Source organism: Haemorhous mexicanus, chromosome 14, assembly GCF_027477595.1.
Source record: "Haemorhous mexicanus isolate bHaeMex1 chromosome 14, bHaeMex1.pri, whole genome shotgun sequence".
Lineage (NCBI taxonomy): Eukaryota > Metazoa > Chordata > Aves > Passeriformes > Fringillidae > Haemorhous > Haemorhous mexicanus.
Genome location: NC_082354.1, coordinates 14,493,502 through 14,513,427, shown reverse-complemented (window position 1 = coordinate 14,513,427; position 19,926 = coordinate 14,493,502). Strand labels below are relative to the sequence as shown.

At 48.7% G+C, this 19,926-nt stretch overlaps 1 protein-coding gene and 1 long non-coding RNA gene across 5 annotated transcripts; one reads left to right on the top strand and one right to left on the bottom strand.

The window, feature by feature from the left end:
• The first annotated feature begins 1,718 nt into the window (after positions 1-1,718).
• LOC132333724 (V-set and immunoglobulin domain-containing protein 4-like) lies at positions 1,719-10,185 on the top strand. Of its 4 annotated transcripts, none has more exons than XR_009488241.1 (8): positions 1,719-1,871; positions 3,203-3,559; positions 4,169-4,450; positions 5,311-5,418; positions 6,048-6,113; positions 6,631-6,753; positions 7,021-7,214; positions 7,844-7,980. XR_009488241.1 is itself a non-coding variant. In XM_059859106.1 (8 exons), exons 1-8 carry the CDS (start codon positions 1,817-1,819, stop codon positions 8,019-8,021), a joined length of 1,191 nt encoding a protein of 396 aa, XP_059715089.1. In that variant the 5' UTR covers positions 1,719-1,816; the 3' UTR covers positions 8,022-10,185. The 4 variants fall into 4 exon arrangements, 3 of the variants coding, with proteins under 3 accessions (XP_059715089.1, XP_059715090.1, XP_059715091.1); XM_059859106.1 differs by having other exon boundaries at positions 7,021-7,042; positions 7,844-10,185; XM_059859107.1 differs by lacking the exon at positions 6,631-6,753 and having other exon boundaries at positions 7,021-7,042; positions 7,844-10,185.
• A 915-nt stretch (positions 10,186-11,100) lies between these two features.
• Positions 11,101-15,532, bottom strand: LOC132333725 (uncharacterized). Its single transcript, XR_009488242.1, has 2 exons — positions 15,434-15,532; positions 11,101-12,146 (listed from the first exon to the last, which is right to left on the bottom strand). It is a non-coding gene; the product is annotated as an uncharacterized LOC132333725 (long non-coding RNA).
• Positions 15,533-19,926: the final 4,394 nt, after the last annotated feature.

The window sequence follows — 19,926 nt, the reverse complement described above, 5'->3', positions numbered from 1 at the left end:
AGGCTTTTTCTTTTTGTGTTCAGATACAAAACTATAAGGAGTCCTTTCAGTAAGGAAGAAATGGGCTGACTGTGTGACTCAGGGAGCTGTGTCTGTGTCCAGGGAGAGAAAGATGTCATGTACATCACATTTGGGGAACTACAGTTATTCATGTCTGCTTTAGTTAAATAGTCTTTTTTTTTAATCCTGCATAATTAGAGCCTCAGGAAGTCTTGCATGTCCGGTTCAAAAAATAATGCTATCAGCAGTTTTATCTTGGGTTTTCAACTTCTTTCAGGGCGTGTTCCCAAAAACGCAGCTTCTCTTAAACTGTTTTGTGTAGGAGACTGTTTGTCTGGGACAAGGCTCTACTGCCAGTCATGGATCAGGGTGTGGAAAGGGTTGGGTTTTAATCATCTCAGTGAAAGGTGACACATTTCCCTCTTTGAGTGACACAGCTAGCAACTTTAACAAGTGTTTTTCTGCTTGTTTGCTTGCTTTTAGGCAGGACACAAAGATTGCTGAAATCTTCTCAGGGGCAGCATGGGCAGATGGACCCAGGCCATGTGCACCAGTACCCCACTGGCAGCTGCAGCAAAGACGTAAAGAAGAAAAATCAGCAAAAATGGAGTTTCAATGTCTTACATAGACATTCTTTGCAAGAACAAGAAAAGAATGGATGTTGCTGCCTCCATCCTCTTCCTCAGCAGGATGGCAGCTGGTGGTGGCTCTCAGAGCCCTAGATGAATTTGTTACACCAGGTCTTGCAGCACAACATTTAGCTTTTTGCTCCAGACAAGTTCCACCACAGCAATCAGCAGGCTGGAACTCGGAATCACAGTCAACAAGGGCCCCACGGGTGGGCATGCCTCTGCCTGGGACTGAAATGAGATCCACCCAGCTCTCATTACCCTACTGACTCTGGGAAAATGAAGATAATCTCCAGCTCTCACTACCCTAGCAGAGAGGGAATAAGCTGTCACTGACATAGAGCAGCACTTCCAGAGATGGGTTCAGCTGCAAGGTGAATGTTTCATCCCCAGCAGACAGGTCTTTGTTGTGATGGGACGAGGCTGTGGCAAAACCATTCCATTTACCTTTCTCTCCCAGCTCCAGTAGAAAACAGCTCCCTGTCCCTCAGACACATCTGCATCCTGCTCAAAGATACTGTTTTCCTGGTGCAGCTGTTAGAACCATCTGCTAACGCATGGCTATTGAATAAATCCCAAAAAGCTGCTCTACTGACTATAAACACCTATAACAGAATTCACTAGGTCAGTAGATTGGCCTCTATATGTGTTTCTTATCTTTCTATAAGTCCTTCTCCTTCTGGTAATAATTAGTAAGCACAGATCAATTCTGTGCATCACACCTAGATAATTTCTGAAAGTACTTTTAAAGATACCCTACAGAGCACACTCAGAATGTCCCTTGGCTGCCAGACAGAAGTCACCTCCTTGGCAAACACCGTGTGTGCATTCAGAACATGACTTTTGCCCGTGAACTGGACTATTGCAAAAGAAATGTGAGCTGAGAGAGTCTGTGATGCTCAACATGACCTGGCAATGGGCACTTGCAGCTCAGAAAGGCAGCTGGGTCCTGGGTGCATCAAGAGAAGTGGATGGGGACAGGGAATGGGACTGGAAAGATCCATAGAGCCTTTCTCCTTCCTTCACCCTTCACCTAACTCAGCAGTGAAATGGACTCGTGATGTTTCAGAAAGAGGATCCTAGATGACAAAGAACAGAATAAAAGGAAGTGTTCTTCACTTGCAGTCTGGTCCCAGGAGGGTGGGAGTCTCTTGGGGAAAGGAGGACAGACCTGCACTTCTGGGAGAATGGGAGAAGTTGGGCGGATAGTGGTGTTTGTGATGACTTTCATCAGCTGCAACGGTGAGTAAATGCTTCCATGTATAAGAAAAAAATGTCAGAGTACTAAGAGAATAGCAAAAATCTTTTGAATTATAGCAATTTTTTAATTGACAAGTCAATTAGGAAGTCTTTAGCTTATTGTATTAATCACAGAGGCTGAGAATTCATGAGAGTCTCCTTTGGCATCAGATATAATGAGGAGCTTTCAAGAGTGCAGCAAATGGGGCAGTATTGGGAAAGTCAGCTTCCCTACCCCAAGGCAAGAGCAGAATACAGCTTTTTGGGACCTTTGGCAGGGACCCACTGTGGTGTCCAGCTCTCAAAACAGTCTTGGTGAAGCTGGAATATGCATTCTAAATTTAATAACTCATCCTCATTGTTCTGTTAGCATGACCCTGGGAAGAAGAAGAGCTGTGAGACCAGGTGCTGGCACATTTGATTCCCCTTGGTCTCTCCTGCCTAGTGACTCTCTGGTTGCATCAGGAAAGCTGGGACTGGGACCTTGGCTTCAGTTCCTATTCCCCTGACTGAATATACCCTTTCTCAGGGCATGTATGACACTGGCAGCAGCAGAGGATAGTTTTGGGAAATAGGAGAAAAGTGCTCTTACACGTTGTATACAAAAGCACGGGATTGCTCCTGACATTTAGAAAATTGGGTTGAAATATATTCCCCATTTCTTCATAAAAACCCCAGCTTTGCAGATTACTGGGATCTGCCTCTCAACCAACTTCTTCTGAGCTAAAGCTGCTGAATATAACCAATGTCTTTCCAGGGAGGAGAAAGGGGAGAAGAATAAGGGGTATTGGGAGAGATGAGCCAAGTCAAATGAAATTTACAGGTGATTTTCTACTTACAAGAGGCACGTTCCAGAGGAGATATGGGATCCATGGGCAGGCAGCTGGAGAAATTGGGAGAAAGTGTGGAGAAAATCTGCCCACTTTTCTCCTGTGCCTACCTGAATGCTTGGCAGGGTGCTGATCTGGGTCAGGTCTGAAGTTTTCCAAGGCTAAAGCAAAAGGATAGGTTTTGGTCCACCATTCCTATTCCAGGTTCAGTACTGCAGGGAATACCCCTAAATGGCCTTGCCCACAAGGAGACTGTCTGTACCGAGAAAGAATTAAGAATTGGCAAGTGCCCAGAGAGAAACACAATAAAAATAGCCATGAGGTCAAGGCAGATGTTCACTTCCCCATGTTTGATGACGCGGGCTGGCTTAGTGCTGTGGTGTGCAGCACATCTGAGACCTGGCCACGTGCTGGCACCTACTGCCTGGTGAGTCCCGTCTATCTGGAGGACATTTCCTCCCCTGCTGCATTCTCATTTCTTCCCTTCCACTGCTGTGTCTGCAGCCCTCCTGGATCTGTCCAGTGTCCACCAGGTCACAGGCACATGGATGGGAGCCACCACTGTACCATGTACTTATGTGCCTTCAGAAGACTTCACACAGCAAACGCTCAGCTGGAGCGTGGAGGGGGACTCCAGCACCTCCACCATCTTCCAGAGGGACGACTCTGGTGACCACATCCTGCTCTCTAAATTCCGAGGCCGAGTCAGTGTCCCAAAGCACAACCCAGGGGATGCCTCACTCCTCATTCAGAACCTTGAAATGCCTGACAGTGGACACTACACTTGTCAAATCATCTGGAGGTCTAGAGATAACAGCTTGATAACAAGAGAGGTGACCACTACAGTTAAAGTTGTCAAAGGTAAAACCAGCAGTACAGTTTTGCTCAAAAGAAGGGAGGGGGGACCAGTGTTGGTGTGAATAGTCTTTCACACCACACTAGGTTGGGGGTTGAAGCATCTGCCTGCCTTGCTGTGATGGTTAACCTTCAACACATGGAGGGGTAGGAATGAACTGGGGAAGGGAGCCAGTAAGTGTACAGCCCAAGATAAATCTCTTGATGGGACAGTTGAACCCATGATGTTTGAGACAATATCCAGGTCTGGTTCTGTGCAGGCAGCCAATATATCTGTGGTTCTTGTAGCAGATGGATGTTGTGTGAGCCAAGTCTGCCTTTTCCCCTTCCTGAGCATCCTCAATGTGTGCTAGAAAAACCTCCTTCTGCAAGGGGGTCACCCACCCCAGAGAGCAGGACTTTGTGAAAGGGCGGCAGCAATGGTGGCACAGCTGGTGTAACCTGGATTAACGCATAGGCTACCTGAGCTCATCCTGTGCAGGGAGGCGATGTGAGAGCCGAGCTGCTTCCTCCTGGAAAGGCACCGCCAGCAAGAGCGAGAGCTGCTGCGGTAGGGGGACCGTCCCCAGCACAGCCAGGGCTCCGTGACCCGGGCCCCTCTGCTTTGTGTTGCAGTGGCAGCCACCAAGCCCATCATCAGAGCTGCGGAGCCGGGGCTGACGCTGCCGGCCGGAGCCAGCACCAGCCTGAGCTGCGAGGCCGGCGGCTCCCCTCCCATCAGCTACCGCTGGTTCCGGAGCGGCCCGGCGGGCACAGCCGAGCTCCTGAGCAGCGGCGCTGAGCTGGCCTGGCCCAGCCTGCGGCCCTCGGACAGCGGCACGTACTTCTGCGAGGCACAAAACAGGGCTGGGGCCGGCGCCGTGCAGCGCAGCGATGCTGTGCACCTGACGGTCACAGGTGAGTGCCGCGGCACGGCCGGCAGCACGAATCCTCTGCAGGGCAAAGGAATCGCATCCTCCTGCCCTGCCCCGAGAGAAGGAAATGCCAAACGCCTTCAGCACTCTCACACAGCCCTGCGTCCTTCTGCATTTCCTGTATTCGGTTTCCTCCTCTTGGAGGAACTGCTCTTTTCTGATGCAAAAGAGGACTTCTACTTCAAACATTCATTTATTCATTCCTCTGTGGGTTTTTTGAAGTTCTCCCTGGCTCTGTAATGTTACCCACTGCACTTCAGCAAGTTTAGACAAGGAATCGGGGCTTCATTTTGAGAACCAGGAACGAGTGAGTGGTAATTCAGTGGCAGAACAAACCAAGCTGGCCTTTGCTCTCCACCACCAGCTGTGTGTCTCAGGGAGACACACTGCACTTCATTCCAGGCTCTGACCCCTCCAGGCTCTGCAGGACGGTGTGGGACAGGTTGGACTCAATGGCCTCAGAGGAATTTTTCAATCTAAACGATTCCATGATGGGTGCCTGGTAGAAAACTTGCAGCTCTCCTTGGCTGGTCACTGGATCAGCACAACTGTGAAGCCCCTGATGGTAGAGCCAAGCACAGGCACCTCCCAGTGGCCTGGGAAAGAGGCAGAGCCTGCTGAGCTCCCAGGCACGGAGCTCTGGCTGAAGCCCTGTGGTGCTTTTCCCAGCAGTCCCACCCTGGAGGGAGCAGCACCGGACCAGGGCTCAGTGCTGCATCCCCCTCCTGTCAGCTGGGAGGGGGCTGCTTCCTCCTGCTCCCACCTGTGGGGAATTCTGTACCACAGCAGCATCACCATGGTGGTCACACCCCTGTGTGAGCCTCTCCTCCCCTCACCTTGCAGCTCTGCCCACAACAACAGCAGCCGTGCGGAGGAGTGTGGGAACCACGGGGGGACACCACTCAACCACCAGTCAGGCAGGCAGTAGTGACATGGAGCACAGAGTGACAGGTGAGTGCCCAGACCAGGGTTATTCACCTCTAGGGCATGAGAAGACCGAGGCAGGGAGTTTGCTCTTCTACAGCCAGACCAGACACCTATACTGAGTATGAATTGTGTCTTGATCATTACCTAGAGAGGCAACACCAGAGGCTGGCACCCCTACTTGAGAATGTGCCCGGTGATGGGAGGGGACAAGAAAATGTTTTCTTTGTCCCTCTGGGACCAGAACTGTTGAGGCTTCAGAAGGAGGTTGCCTGGGGCAAGAGACCTGGCACGGGCCTCCCACCTCAGGTAGTTTATGGTGCAGCTGATGGCAAAGCCCCCCAGGCCAGCCAGGGAGTCACCATAGGAGAGAGAGAGTGAAGGTAGTGTCCTCTGGAAATCTAGACAAGTGCCAGCAGGGCAAAGCCAAGGCATTCCCAGGCCATGCTGTAGCCAGGCATGATGCATCATGTCAGCCAGGGCTGCCAGGAACCTGTGGGGCAAAGGTTGGGGAGGGGGATATGAGTGCCGAATGCTGCTCCAGGCCTGCTGGCAAGACACACACTGGATAACAGATGAGTCTAGACTGGCAGAGCAGACCCCATTTTCCTGATGCCCAGTGGGGCTGCAATGCATCCACCATTCTCCACTGACAGATCCAGTACCAACAACACGTGTCTCCAGGATGGATACTGCTCCTGTGGGGCCTTTCACCGGCACAGGTGAGTGGAGTCTCATGCTGGAAAACACCAGATTTGCACTGGCAAGGGCAGGGTGGCAAACATCATCCCAGACCAGCTCCAAATCTGGCTGCTGTGCTTGTGGCAGATACGGCTGCAGTGCCAAATACCAGGCATTATCCAGCCAGGAGCTGCGCTCCTGACTCCCGCCCACACGCCTGTTGGTGCGGGTGTTTGCAGCCTGAAGTTGGCTGTTTGTTTTCACTCAGGGGTGCCCCATCCCTGGAAGTGTCCAAGGCCAGGTTAGACGACGCTTGGTGCATCCTGGTTGGTGGAAGGTGTCCCTGCCCACGGCAGGGCGTGGAACGAGATGATCCCTTTAAGATCCCTTGCAAACTGAACCATCCCGGCATTCTTTGACTGCCGGCAAGTGGCTGAACCGCCAAGTGGCCTCGGCCCCTTCTCGATTAGGATTTAAAGGCCGTCCAAAGCAGCGGGGGACTGGCGGCTCCCGGCCCCCGTGTCCCCCGGCCGCGGTGACAGCGCTGTCCCCCCGCAGGTTCCCCGCCGCTCGCCCTGTCCCCGCTGCTGTACGGGCTGCCGGCCGCGCTGGGCGGCGCCGCGCTGGGCGCGCTGCTGGCGGCGGCGCTGGGTTGCTGGCGGCGGCGGCGGAGGAAGGACGGTGAGCAGCGACAAACCCAGCCGGGGCGGGCGGTGGGGGCAGCCCCGGGAGGATGGACGGGCGGGAGATGGAGGGGCCGGTCCGAGGTGACGGGCGGGAGGGACAGTCCCATCCCCATCACTCCCATCCCCTGCTGATCCCTTCCAGAGAGAAGCCTGTGGGAGGGTTATTCCCTAAATGTGGGAACACCTGGAAGGTGGGTTTTGTTCTGTGACGCATAAAACAAGTCGATGCATATCTTCGATTCTTTTTTTTTTTTTTTTTCAGAACCTCTTTATGAAGTTGCTTTGTGAGTGCAATTTTCTACTTGGGATATTAAGACTGAGGGCACTGTACTGGTATCTGCTCCTAAAAAGCCTCTTTGCTCAGTGAAAAGCAAAGATTTATTTGCCTTACAGGGAGAGGATCTGAACACTTTGGCAGTTTAGTTAGCAACATGAGGACTTAACACATGGTCACAGGTGATAGCCAGACTGTTCTTTAATATGGTAGAAAAACTGAAGGATACTCTGGGTGCTTTGCTGTGCCTGTCACATGCCATGGGAAACCTGTTTTCTGTGGGAAGTTCTTGCCATTATCTAGCAATGCAAAATACAGAAATTTTCAGCTCTTCCTTTAAGTTTCCTCTACACTTGCGTTTCTCTATAAGAAACATGTCTTAGTGCTTGGCCAAGTATTACTTTGCAGAGTTCCTATTAGCATATGGTTATACAAACACATCTTCTGCCCTATCCTCATCTCAATCTTCAACACCTTCCTACTGCTTTCCTACTCAGAGACCACAGCCATCTGTAGAAATTTTTCTCAATTATTCCTGGTATTTACTTTCCAAAGGCTGGACTGTCTGCTGGTAACTTTAGAGTATAACATGATAATGCCACGAATGTTTATAGTACCAGTATTAACCAGTGCTGCTTTTTGTGTAATTCTTTTAACATCACTTTCTAGTGCCTTTCAGAGCCCCCCAGGTCCTCACTAGAATAGTATGAATTTTGCTGTTCCACAGATTATATGGTAGATCTTGTCTCTAAGATGTAAATGAAGTGCCGTCTGCTTTAGTCATCCCTCTCACAGTGTTTCTCTGTCCCAGCCGCAGAACTGCAGATGTCGCCCTGCTGCACCCTGAGGTGGAAGCCCCTGTTAAGTGCCTACAGGAGGAAACATGCTCTGGCACTGAAAAGACCACCATGAAAGACAGGAAAAGCCCTGAGTATGAGAACCTTGTGACTGCAATGGAATCTCAATATGAATCAGAAGGAATTTTGTAAAGTACCAGCTTTTCCATATGAGCAGCCATGCAGGGCTGCAGGTACTGAATAGTGAGCTCAGCAGAAGGAAACTCTTCCTCCTGTTGTCCCTCTGTTTTGCTCTCACTGCTTGCTTTAACCCAGAGGAGCTGCATAACCTTTTGGTCTTTGGTAGACCAGGCCCTGCCTGCAGGAGCAGAAACCCTCAGCCAACTCTACCCACTTCTATAGAACAAATTGTTTCTGAGCAACCTGAAGGACCCAGGGCAGGAAGAAAGGATCTGAAGGAGCGAGAACATTAAATTCTTTAGCCTGTAAATCCAGGAGTAGTTGATGCCATGCTGCCAGTCACTAACACTAGCAAGGGATACTCTCCAATGTGTGTTCCTGTTAAGACATCCCAGGCTGCAAGGAGCCCGGATTGTGCTGGAAATGGATGTCCTCTGGATTTTGCAGCTCAGCAAATACTGGTTGTACATCCTGCCTGTGCTTGAGTCTTTTCTTTTTTTTTTTTTTTTTTTTTTGTCGTCGTCGTTGTTGTTGTTGTTGTTGTTGCAGCATGTTAAAGGGACCACAGAGGGGAGGTTGATGTCCCAGGAATGCCATTTTTGCTATCAGACTGGAGCTCAGTGCTCAGAGAGAGAGGGAATGAGTCCCTGAACTGTCACCCACTAGTTTTCTCCTGAAAAACAAGAATTGATGTTGAAGGAAATGCTGGCATTTAATTTTTACAGTATGGGGGCCAGAGGCATGATAAAACAGACAGAAATTTTAGGCATTTGGATAGTGATTAAGGGATCTTTCTGAATACAACAGGCTGACACCAATTTACTCTGGGGGATGTAAGTCAATATGTGTGATTACTAATGCTGGCCTGTTGTGCAACATGGACGCAATTCCTGCCTTCAGCTGCAGTGCATTCCCTACAGTACACTGTCACTCAGCAGCCTGATTTGCCTTGTCACTGTTAATTATTTGCATCTTGCCTGGACTGCAGTACTGCTGTCACTTCTGTTCTCTGTCTGTGCCTCCAGCCAGCATCCTTTTGTCCTCCAGGGACTTGGCAAGGAGGAGGAATGCCTCCTGGCTTTAGCAAATCAAATTTGTAATAATTGCTGGCTTTTTTAATATCAGTGGGTGCTGCAAGGAAAGCATGGGGGAGCAGCTGAGCTTAAGTCACACACACCTTCCTGCTTGGCCCTGACTTCACCCACAAGGCTCATCTCTGCTGCCATGAATCATCTCTGTTTGGGTCAGCAGCCCAACAGCAGGGTCACTTTGCTGTTTGTGGCCTGAGTGCTGTGTAGAGCCACACTTTTACCTTTACAACTCTGAACTGCAGGATGTGAGCTGGGAAAGATCAGATAAAAAAAAAAAATCTCCTGCCTATATTGTGAGGGCTTCTCAAGCACAGTGACAGCCATGCAGGGAGGGCTGTGCTGGCTGCCACGCTGCACTCCAGGGAGGCAGACAGGATCCAGTCTGTCCCTGTGGGACTCATGGCAGCCAGCCCTGAAGATCCCATGCTGCAGAAGCTGCTGGCATCAGCAGTTCCAGGGGTGGTGCAGAACAAAGGAGTTGAGGGGAATGGAGAGCTGCAGCTGTGCTCATGCAGGGCAGTACCATATGGTGCAAGGTCAATACTGGGTGAGAAGGGAACTGAAAATTTCTCAGCTTCCCCATCCTTACCTCAGCAAATCTAGATCCAAAACACATGACATGGCACTCTCCTTTCCCCCCCAAATATCATCCTCATTCATTTTCAATTAGCTTGGTATTTTGTGCAAGTTTTCCTGCTGTTAAAAGCTCTGAGCTTCAGGTTCACTCATTGACTATGTAACACCATGGTTTTTCCATCTTGTGATTCCTCCCAGCACTCATCTGCTCTGACAAGGTTTGGACACCTTCCTCAGACGACACAAAGCCTGGGAGAAGCTACAGAGAAAGAAGTCAACAGGAGTTAAGAAAGGGGGAGCAGATGGACCAGCCCCCATGTACTCCATGTTGTCACTCCTCTAGTTAGGGCAGCAACAGGACTTTGGTCACAAGTAGCAGAAGAGTGGGAACATTAGAAGCCTGTCTCCAGTCCTGAGGTGTTTCTCCCTGGGTAACAAGTGTGTGATTATTTCTTTATTTTACTTTAGCATGTTTTCCATGTTTCTAGTAAAACCTGTTGCCAACAGAACATTTCTCTTCTGAAAGCCACAGAGGGTTCTGCTGTGGTGCATCACTATCAAACCAGAAAACTTCTCCTTTCCTTGCACTGTGCTCATCTGCTGAGCTCTGCTGCAGAAGGGAGGGAAAAGCTCAGCTTCTGCCCTGAAAGGACACTGCCTCCCAAAAACACACTGTCTCAACTAACAAGCACAGTGTCATGAGGCTCACAGTTCCCCTTGTAGTGCCTGTCCCATGGAGGGGACCTTCTGGCTTTTACAACTGCTGGGTGTGTACCATACTTCTGCAGGTAGAAGTATGCAGAGCAGGGAGGTGGGAGATGAAGTCCCAGAGAAATTTGTACCACTGTAATTTGATGCTTGTTCTTGTAAGAGAGGAAGGGGTTTACTTTCTTCCCCTTCACCCCAGTCATCTGGAAGGATCTGGGAGCTGAAGGGAAGAGTTATCTAAAAAGCAGAGGGCAAACTACTGGAAGCAAATATTGAAAATGCATGAGAAAACAAGAATGAAGGGCATAAACAAACACTTGGCCAGGCTGGGTCTGTTGAAACCTCGAGGTTTGAGTGACAGCAGGGCTTGGGGTGATGTGGCTGTGTGCTTCATGGAGGATCCACTGGGGATAAAGCAAAGCCTGAAATCATAGACCTTGCTCTCTTTTGAAGCTAACCTCAGTGATAAGGATCAGAGTGGTGTCTGTGAGTCATGTGGAGGTGCTTGAGAGAGACCATGGGAGTGTGAATCACAAGGAGTAGGGCCATTTCTGACCACTTGTGGACCATGTTTGTCCAGAAGTGCACAAGCTATTCAAAAAGCAGAAAACAATTTGCTTAGGCAATGATATACATTCATGGGTTCCAGCTTAGTACAAACTCCAGCTTCTTCAAAATATTTACTAAGAAATAGTTGCAATAAAAAGCCCGAAAGCTTAGTATTCAAGTTTATTAATACTCTCAAATATTGCAAAATTTTCTGGTGGTACTGTCCTAAAACTAGTCAGTAGAGTCTGGAGATTTTTTTTTTATTCTTGAGTTTTCCATGTCAAATGCTTTCAGAGTTTGATTTGTAAAACTGGGCTGGATGCTGCCCCTGTCATTCCCCTATGCTGACATATCTGAAATGCTACAAGTCAGTTACTGAAAACACTTAGCAATCATTACATCTTCAAGTGGGATGATTAGAGGGAATTACTTTAATTAAATAGCAGAATAGGCAACCTTGCTGCAAGTGCTGACTGCCCTAACCATGCAAAAACAAGAAGTCTTCTCCAAATAGCAAGGCTCCCAGGAGGGGCAGTGGACTCCATGGCCTAATTTAAAACAGCTTGAACCAACATGCATTTTTCACAGGCTAATGGGCCAGAGGGAAGTTAATGAGCAGCCTCATTAGCTTGTACTCCATATAAAATGATTACTCCATGTGCAAAGGCAAGATTCTTTATTATGGATAATGCTGCCTTTAGCCATGATGTTGTAATTATAGTTGCCAGGATCCTTGTTAGCTGAGCTTAATTTACAGCTGGCTACTTAATGCTGTGCAAGAAAACAGCATGGTATTTGGATGCAAATAACAAGGACCTAGGGCACAATTCCCTATCTTCACAGTGCAGAGAAGTTGCACCAGCACCACTTCTGCTCTCATTTACTGTTGGGAGGGATACCCCAACAGATACTTCCAAAACCGGGGTGGAAGGGAAACCTGGCAGCACAGGATCCTTCAGGTGTTCTGGAACAATGGGATGGGCTGCTCAGTACCTCGATGGGTTTCTGAAGAAATGCCGAGCCTGGAGAAGAAGGCTCCTGCCAGAGCAGGAGGAAAGGGCTGCACCCTCGGCATCGCGTTGCTCGGCAGTGCCTCACTTGGGGTATTTGACAAACTGACACTCTGCACACTGAGTGTCGGACTCAGCTTGTCAAATACACGCAGTGCCACACTGCAGCTCCCGGGGTCACAGTGGCCTTGCCGGATGCCAGCCTGGGCACACAGAGGGAAAAGAAACTGTTGTTAACTTCACAGGCTTTTTCCAGTTAGCAAAAAGCATCATTTATCCTCCCATATTTCCCCCTCCTGCATTCTTTTTTGGATGAGAGAGAACCACACCAACAGACGCTGCCTTCTGCTGAGGAAAATATCCACTCTTAATTCAAAAGTCAGAAAAAGAAGTACAACTTTGCTCCTGGGCATCCATACAGGGGTTCATCACTGATTCTGTTGGAGGCTTCTCCATTTGGCAGAATACTGTAAATATTATGATGCTGAAAGAAAACCAAGCTCCACAAAGGGAAACAATGAACTTCTGAAGAAGTGAAGTGAAACTTTCTCTTCCGTTGACAAACGAACCCCCTTCTGCTTCATTTCTAGAGAACACAGAAAGCCTTTCCTGCAATAAGTGGAGCTTTCCACCTCCAAACACTGGCATAATCCAGCCTTTAAGGGTGAATATCACATTCACACAAACATACACACATACTTCTTGCACAAATATACTGTTATTCCTTTGTTCTTTTAACAGGAGTGTGCAGGAAATGCAGAAATGCACCTAAAGAAAACTAAATAATGAAACATACACAAGAGAATATGTTGCACAGTATTACTCTGTTCTGTGTCCTTCTCAGATGCTGACGGTTAGAAAATCAGTCTAGAAACAGATTTGAAATTCTGATACTGTACAACTCTCCCAGAAAAATCCATACTGGCTCCTAAGTCACACACCCGTTCGGCACAATACTGTTTATGTCATTCATACTTCTTGTGGACATGTCCAGATATAGCTGAGTTTTTAGCAAGGTGCTTTAGCTTCCTTACCACTCCACAGATTTTAATTTCACATGACCCACATCACCAGTTTGTGAGAGAGTAGTCATGCTACTTTTAGTATCAAAATAAAGACTGAAATGATTGTAATTATGTTTTTAAGGTAGACCATTAAAGACACTAAAGTAGAATTAGATTAAGTATATTAACAGTATCATACAGTGGACAATTCATCAACCATTTATACTTCCAACTTCTATGACTATTTTACACAGATGGTCATAGGATTCCATCTAATATCACATACAGAAACATACCTGGAAAGGAAAAGTTTTTTCAGGTGAAAGCATAGCAAATACATGTTCTCCAAAACCAGAAGAGAGTAGAGTAAGACTTAAGAGCAAGAAAACAGCAACAGCTTTAAAGGTAAAATCTGATTCTAGACTGAGTCACTACTCAGGCTTTGCAATTCTGGCATTCCCCTGTCTCCACCTTCACCTTGGGTGCTATGTAGATAGTGACCAGTTCTGTGCTCTGCCTCCTCATTCCAAATGCAGTTCAGCCATGGCAGATAAAACTATCTGGCAATGGATAAAATCAGCATATGCATTTCATGAAGATAAGAAAACTATGTTAATGAGCTGATTTAAGATCAGCCTACTGGAGTACATGTGAACCTGTGATCACCCAAAGGACTCTAAGCCATACCAAAATGTGGGAATACCACTAGAGAAAGACTAAGCAGGCTCTTCCACGGGTATCAGTGACCAGATTGCCTTCAGCTTCAGGGCTGATGTCTAACAGACAGATGTGGCCTTGGAGGGGGAAGAAGAAAACAAGGCAGCACTGCTTCTGCAATTGAAGCTTAAAATAATCCCCCCTTGTGGCTTTCTGAGGGGAAAAACAGCCACTTAAAATGTTGCTGTGAGGGACAGATAAGGGGTGGGGACACAATGGAGATAATTCTATCAGCAGATGGGAATGGAACTTGCAACTCCTACCAGTAGAGATCATATCTGATGTGAATGGATTTATCATTGTCAGAGCTTCTGGTTTCAAACTAAAATGGGTATTACCAAGTAAAAGCTCAGTGTTATAAAACTGGGCAATCTACTGAATACTCTGAAGGGCAAACAGAAAGAATTTTTCTTCCTGCATTCTTAAGTCAGTCCCTTACCAAATTCACAAAAAGTCCCCTCCAGACTGCACGTCATCGCTCAGGTATTTTTACAGGGCTGTCAGACTGTTCTGCAACTTGTAATGAAAATAAATGAAAAGTAAGATTATGGGATTGATTCAACTCTAAACTTAAAAACAGCATGCATAGAAGTGTGGCTGTGTGGTTTTCACATGCTGAGTAGCAGAGCCCTAGGATGCAGGCTGCAGCCATTTCAAGGCATGCATTTATTTTGCAGGATCTGAACTGGAATCAAGGTCATCTCTGTTCTCCCCTTGGTGAAACACAAATCACAGCCTAAATTGAAAGGAAGAGTCCCCACAGATCTGTGGCAACAGGGTCTGCTGAACCCCTGGCCAGCTGAAACCTTGGCTTGTGCTTCTCTTAGGAGCTGGAAGCCTTTGTTATAACAGAGACAAATAAGTCTTTTCTCATGGCAGGCTTCCACTGGATGCTGTCCTGCTCCATTATATGAATGACCTTCCTATCAAGGAGCTTTGCCAGACAAATGCTGGTTCACTTCAAAGCCCTCAGGAAGGGCCTGATAATCCCCCATAACCTTTAGGTCACCCTCACATGCTCCCACAGCCCCTGCACTCCCCGCAGCCCCCATCCCTGCACACTGGACTCTGTCCCCATCCCCAGACACCCAAAGAGGGGAAGATGGTAAATGCAGTAAATTTTCATCTGCTCTACTGAAACCATGGGGACAGTGAGAAATGGAGCTGAAGATAATACTCACACATGGCTGGGACAGGGTCTCTCCCTGGTTACACCGTCCTCCATCCCACACCTTCCCCTGCTCATTGTGAGCTGCCTCATCTATGACTAATTTAGATCAACATCTCCCACTGCCAGCAGCTCACAGGCAGTATGTGTCTGCGAGCTAAGGGAGCACACACACATGTACCCTGCTGCTGAGTAGGGCTATATATCACTCCTAATCACAATTCTTCTACATCAAGGAGCCAGGGCACAGTGCTCTCTGGCTGGGACCAGTGGCATTCCATCCCTGAGCCTGCCCTCCCCAAGCACACCCAGCCAAATGCTACCTCATCCCTGAAAGGAGCCACCAAAAAGCCCTTCTGGCTTAGGCAGACACAGCCCCAGCACCGAAGGGCAGCAGCCCAAACCAAAGCGGGATTAAGACCCCTCGAAGTTCGAGGTGTAACACGGGGTGGGGGAACAGCTTTCTTCACTGCCAGGAACATGGACACCCCACACCTTTTGGTGTCCCAACACCCACAGGCCTTTGGGATGAAGCCCAAAGGACACATGCTCCCCTGTCCCCAGCCCCCCTTCGTGGGCAGGACGGGGACCTGGCACCTACCATGGCAGGGCCGAGCCACGGCAGGCCGGGCTGGCAGCGCGGGGCTCAGCAGGGTCGTGCAGGAGCGCGGTGGGGGCTCAGCCCGGGCACACAGCTCGGTTTTGAAGGGGCTGCTCCTCCTTCAAGAGGAAGCTGCGAATGGGGAAGATAAGGCTGAGGTTAGATAACAGGAAATGTCTGGATGTGAGTGACAACACATCCAGGTTGTGAAAGCAGCTCTCCCGTCCTGCACGAGGCTCACGAGCGGGGTGAGGGCGAGTGCCGCGGCCTTCGCCCAGTGCAGCCACGACGCCTCAGGGGCCGGGCACGCAGGGCCTGCAGCACACAGCCACCGGCAGTGCAGGGATCAGCACTGGGGAAGCTGTGAGCAGCCACAGTGACTGTCCCCAGTCCGGCCACCTCCATCTCACAGTGGGCAGACTCCGCTGCCCTGGCTGCTGAGAAGCCACGCAGGGGGCTGTGAAGGCACAAACAGCCAGAAGGGCTCTGGTTCGGGACACAGGCTCATGCCCAGACGTGGATCTCTTACCCTGAGAGGAGTCTGAGTGAGGTGCAGGGAAGCCAAGTTCTGTCCACAGGGCTTCAGCCATTTCAGGAGGTTTTGTTCCAAAACTGCCCCACAAGGCTCACCTCGCTTTTGAACTCATGGCCATGCCTCAGCTCTTCTGTTCCCTCGCACTCACATGAGCAGACAGGATTTGCTTTCCCAATTCCAGCACCCGACCAAGGAGCTGGCCTTGCCTCTGTACCCCTGCTGGTCTCTCTACACACCCTCTGGTGTCTACTGAGGTCCCTGTCCTGGAGCATCCACAATGCCTGCACAGAAAAGTAAACACCAGTGGATAGTTCAGAGCTGTAACCAAAGCAAGTCCCAGAGTTTCTCCTCTCCTGTCCCCTCCCTGTACCACCCTCAGTATGAGGCAGTCTCAGGTGGCACCTAGAATCAGTGCTGTTTTCATCCAGCCTGGCCAGAACCTCAGCTGGCCAGCACAGCTGTGGGGACAGAGACCAGCAAGCTGCATTTGCCCAGGCCAGCAGCACAGGCTGGCCATGCAAGCAAACTCAGCAATTTTAGAGGCATTCCTCATCTTTCTAGGCCAGTATGATACACAGTATACTTTGTAAGGCCAGGATTCATTAAAAATATATTGCCGTGTCTGCACCATCCCAAGCATGTTTGCCATCAGCTACCCCTGATAGTGTGATGGACACTTGAGGGACACCTCTCTTGTAGGATTGGTTTTCCCACTCCCAGCATTCAGCTGCAGCCCTTCCTTTCCAGTTTTGCCTTTCCCACTGCTGTCTGGCTCTTCAACCAAACCCCACAGACACCCTCCAGTGCTGGTGGCTGGGGCCTGCCCTAGTCCAGCAGCTTTCAGTTACATTATCAGTGTGCCAGGACTGCAACCACAGACTTTATGTTTCTGCAGCTCTGACCAAACCCCTAATCTGGAAAGCACTTATTTATGCCTTCAAGTAACTGAGCCCCCTGGGAGCAGCCACGGGGTACTCCTGAGACTCTGTGCAGACACAGTAAGACCAGCCAGCCTGCCAACAGTCAAACCCATTCCCTGTGCCTGAGGAAAAGTCAGATAATGAGGAATACAGTTACTGTCCAGTTCCTCTTTCATTTGCCTGTGTTTTAAAATATACAGTAAAAGAGGAATGGACAGGTCTGGGTGGTTTTGTTCTGTTTTTACTTTGGTTTTAACTGGCTGCAAGGTGTAGGGCTGTTCATGTAGTCTCTGTAGTTTTTTATGCAACCCAGCATGAGCTTGAGTCCATGAAGGCTTTCTAGCCAACATGCCACCAGAAACCTGAGACTCATCAGCTGGGGCAGTGGGAGATCAAGCATCCTTCCACAGCCAGGACATTCTGCTTTGCCTGCACCTGACCCCAGCCCAGTCCTGTGGGCCCACGGTAACATCCAAGATGGAAGGCTCTAAGGGAAGCTGATTTCCTCTATACTTTGCAGATGTCATCACACTGCCCTACTCTGTGCAACTGCCTTGAAATCACACTCAGCATTTCCCAATGAAGGGACTGTTTTCAGTGCACTTGCAGTGCACACGCCTCTGTAGCTTGCTCTGGGAAAAGGAAAAAAGGAGGTAGAGAAGATGGGGGCATCACAGACTGCCAACAAATAATGTTTCAGAGACTTCTGCATACTGCTCCCCAAATTTTCTTGGAAAATCACTTGAAAAAAAGTGCATCCATTTGATTAGCGTGCAGCAAATTCTCTCACACTGCAGTCTCAAATTCTTGTACTTTTTACCTGCCATAAAGCAGGACAAGAAGGATTAGCAGGTTTGTACTGGACATGGAAAAACTGGGACTCATTTAATACCTACATTGCTCTGTGCAGATCAATCCATGCAGACATGAAACAAAAAAGGACATGGAATTCTTGGAGCAAGCGCAGAGCAGATCCACAAAGTTGATAAGAGGACTGGAGCACCCCCCTGACAAAGACAGGGAAAAAAGTTGAGGTTGCCCAGCCTGGAGAAGAAAAGAGTGTGTGGAGACCTTACAGCAACTTCAGTATTTGAAGGACCTACAGACACTGGAAGCTGGAGAGGGACTCTTCATCAGGAACTGTAGTGACAGGACAAGGCATAATAGGTGCAAATTGAAAGAGGAGAAATTTAGGCTGGGTATTAGGAAGAAATTATTTACTGTAAAGGTGGGGAGATACTGGAACAAATTCCCTGGGGAAGTTGTGAAAGGCCCTGTCACAGTTCAAGGCCAGGTTGGATAAGGTCTTGAGCGAGGTGGTCTAGTGCTCATGGCAGGGGTAGTTGGGACTAGATGATCTTTAAGGTTCCTTTCAACCCTTAACTTTCTATATTTCTGTGATTCAAACTAACTTAGCCAAGGCCAGGTGATTGCAGAATCTTGGTCAGCAAGCCTTCACAGCACACAGAAATAAGTCCATCAGTTTTGAAGCCATGATATGAAGGGATGGGAAAGACAAATTATTCATACATCAAATTCAAAAATACCAAACAACTCTTCTGAAGTTTCTCCGCCCAGGTGAAGAATTTACTATTATTTACTCATGCACTGGCTAACAGTTCAAATTGTTTTCCTTCATCCTTAGTTCTTGGAGAGCTTTCAGACAAAATCTCAGAGAGCCAGTTGCTAGCAGACTTTCTCCTGAGCTATCTATGAGAACAGCAGGCACTGCCTTGTGCTGCAGTGAGGTGTTAATGACCCAGGGTCTAACAAAGCCAGCAGTGACCCCTCCAGCAGTCAGCTCCACCAAAGCCAGCAGTGACCCTTCCACCAGTCAGCTATAACACCACCCTTTTCAATTTGTCCAGACATGGGTGAGCTTAGACACTTGTCAGCATTACAGGTGCTGCTTGGGAGAAGCTGTGAGGCCCAGTGACAGCCCAGCATGGATGCACATGGGGGAAAAGGTGAAAAGAAGGTGTTTATATGAGCAACCATAGTGACCATGTGAGTGAGGAGGAAAGGGGAGACCAGGAGCAGCCCTGAGCTGCCACTGCAGCACTTCCCTATGCCTCTGGAAGCACTCATGGTGCTGGATTCTCCAGAGAGCAAGATGGGTGACTGTTTCCACAGTTCCTTCCCTCCAGAAGATGGCTAATTATGACAGCTTAGTTCCAGGCACTAAACCAATTTGCAATGGTGCAGGAAAATATCACAACTATTCCTTGAAGGCCAAGCTGTGCATGATGAAGGAACTCCCTTGGGAGGTCTGTCATCCCTACATCTGGGCAGTGATCTCTTCAGCCAGCAAGGTTAGAGACATTTCATCCTCACCACCAGCCTGCCTCTAGAATATGACTTCTCAACTGCCATGTCTTGTCAGCAAAACTCACTTAGCTTAACCCCGCCTCACTGGCCAGCCTGAGCTTTGAGTTGTGTGAACATCTTGTTCCCATTTCCATTCTTCACCTCGTTCAGAAAGAAAAACAAATCAACACACCACGTGGACCTCCAAGTTTTGCTGTCAGTGCCATCCTCCCTTCCTGCCCTCTTTTCTAGCAGGTGCACAGCAACAAGAGTCAGAGGCTGGGCTCCGGCAAACAGCGGATATTTCTGTTCATGGCTGATTATGTGCTTGGCACACTTGTTTTAGACCTCTGGTTAAGGGGTGGGGGAAATGAGAAAGAGAGACAGAGGGAGACGAAAAAAAAAAAAGGCAGACACCAACCAAGAGGTTCAAAGCTGGTTTTCAGATGGACAGTGAGAGATAAGAAAACCCCACTAACTGTCACAGCTACTGAATGACCCAGAAGACATCCTGTACCTCATATACTGTTAAGAATAGCATTCAGGGAACAGTAGTAGTGGTGATATTTAATCCTAAAGAAGTAGCAAAATAGCACCAGAGGTCAAGTAAGTTCACGTAGCTTTGACTTACTCTTATTTAATTTTAATGAGTACACTTGGATTTTTATATGAGTGGAGGAAAACCAGAATTCCTTTTTTTCCCCAGGTCTGGCATACCTGTTCAGTTGAGA

What these genes read in the sequence shown, in the direction of transcription:
- LOC132333724 (XM_059859106.1), top strand. Translation starts at nt 1,817, where the DNA reads ATGGGAGAAGTTGGGCGGATAGTGGTGTTTGTGATGACTTTCATCAGC. An exon ending in TACAGTTAAAGTTGTCAAAG is followed by an intron (nt 3,560 to 4,168) that starts GTAAAACCAGCA and finishes TTTGTGTTGCAG; the next exon opens with TGGCAGCCACCAAGCCCATC. An exon ending in CATGGAGCACAGAGTGACAG is followed by an intron (nt 5,419 to 6,047) that starts GTGAGTGCCCAG and finishes CTCCACTGACAG; the next exon opens with ATCCAGTACCAACAACACGT.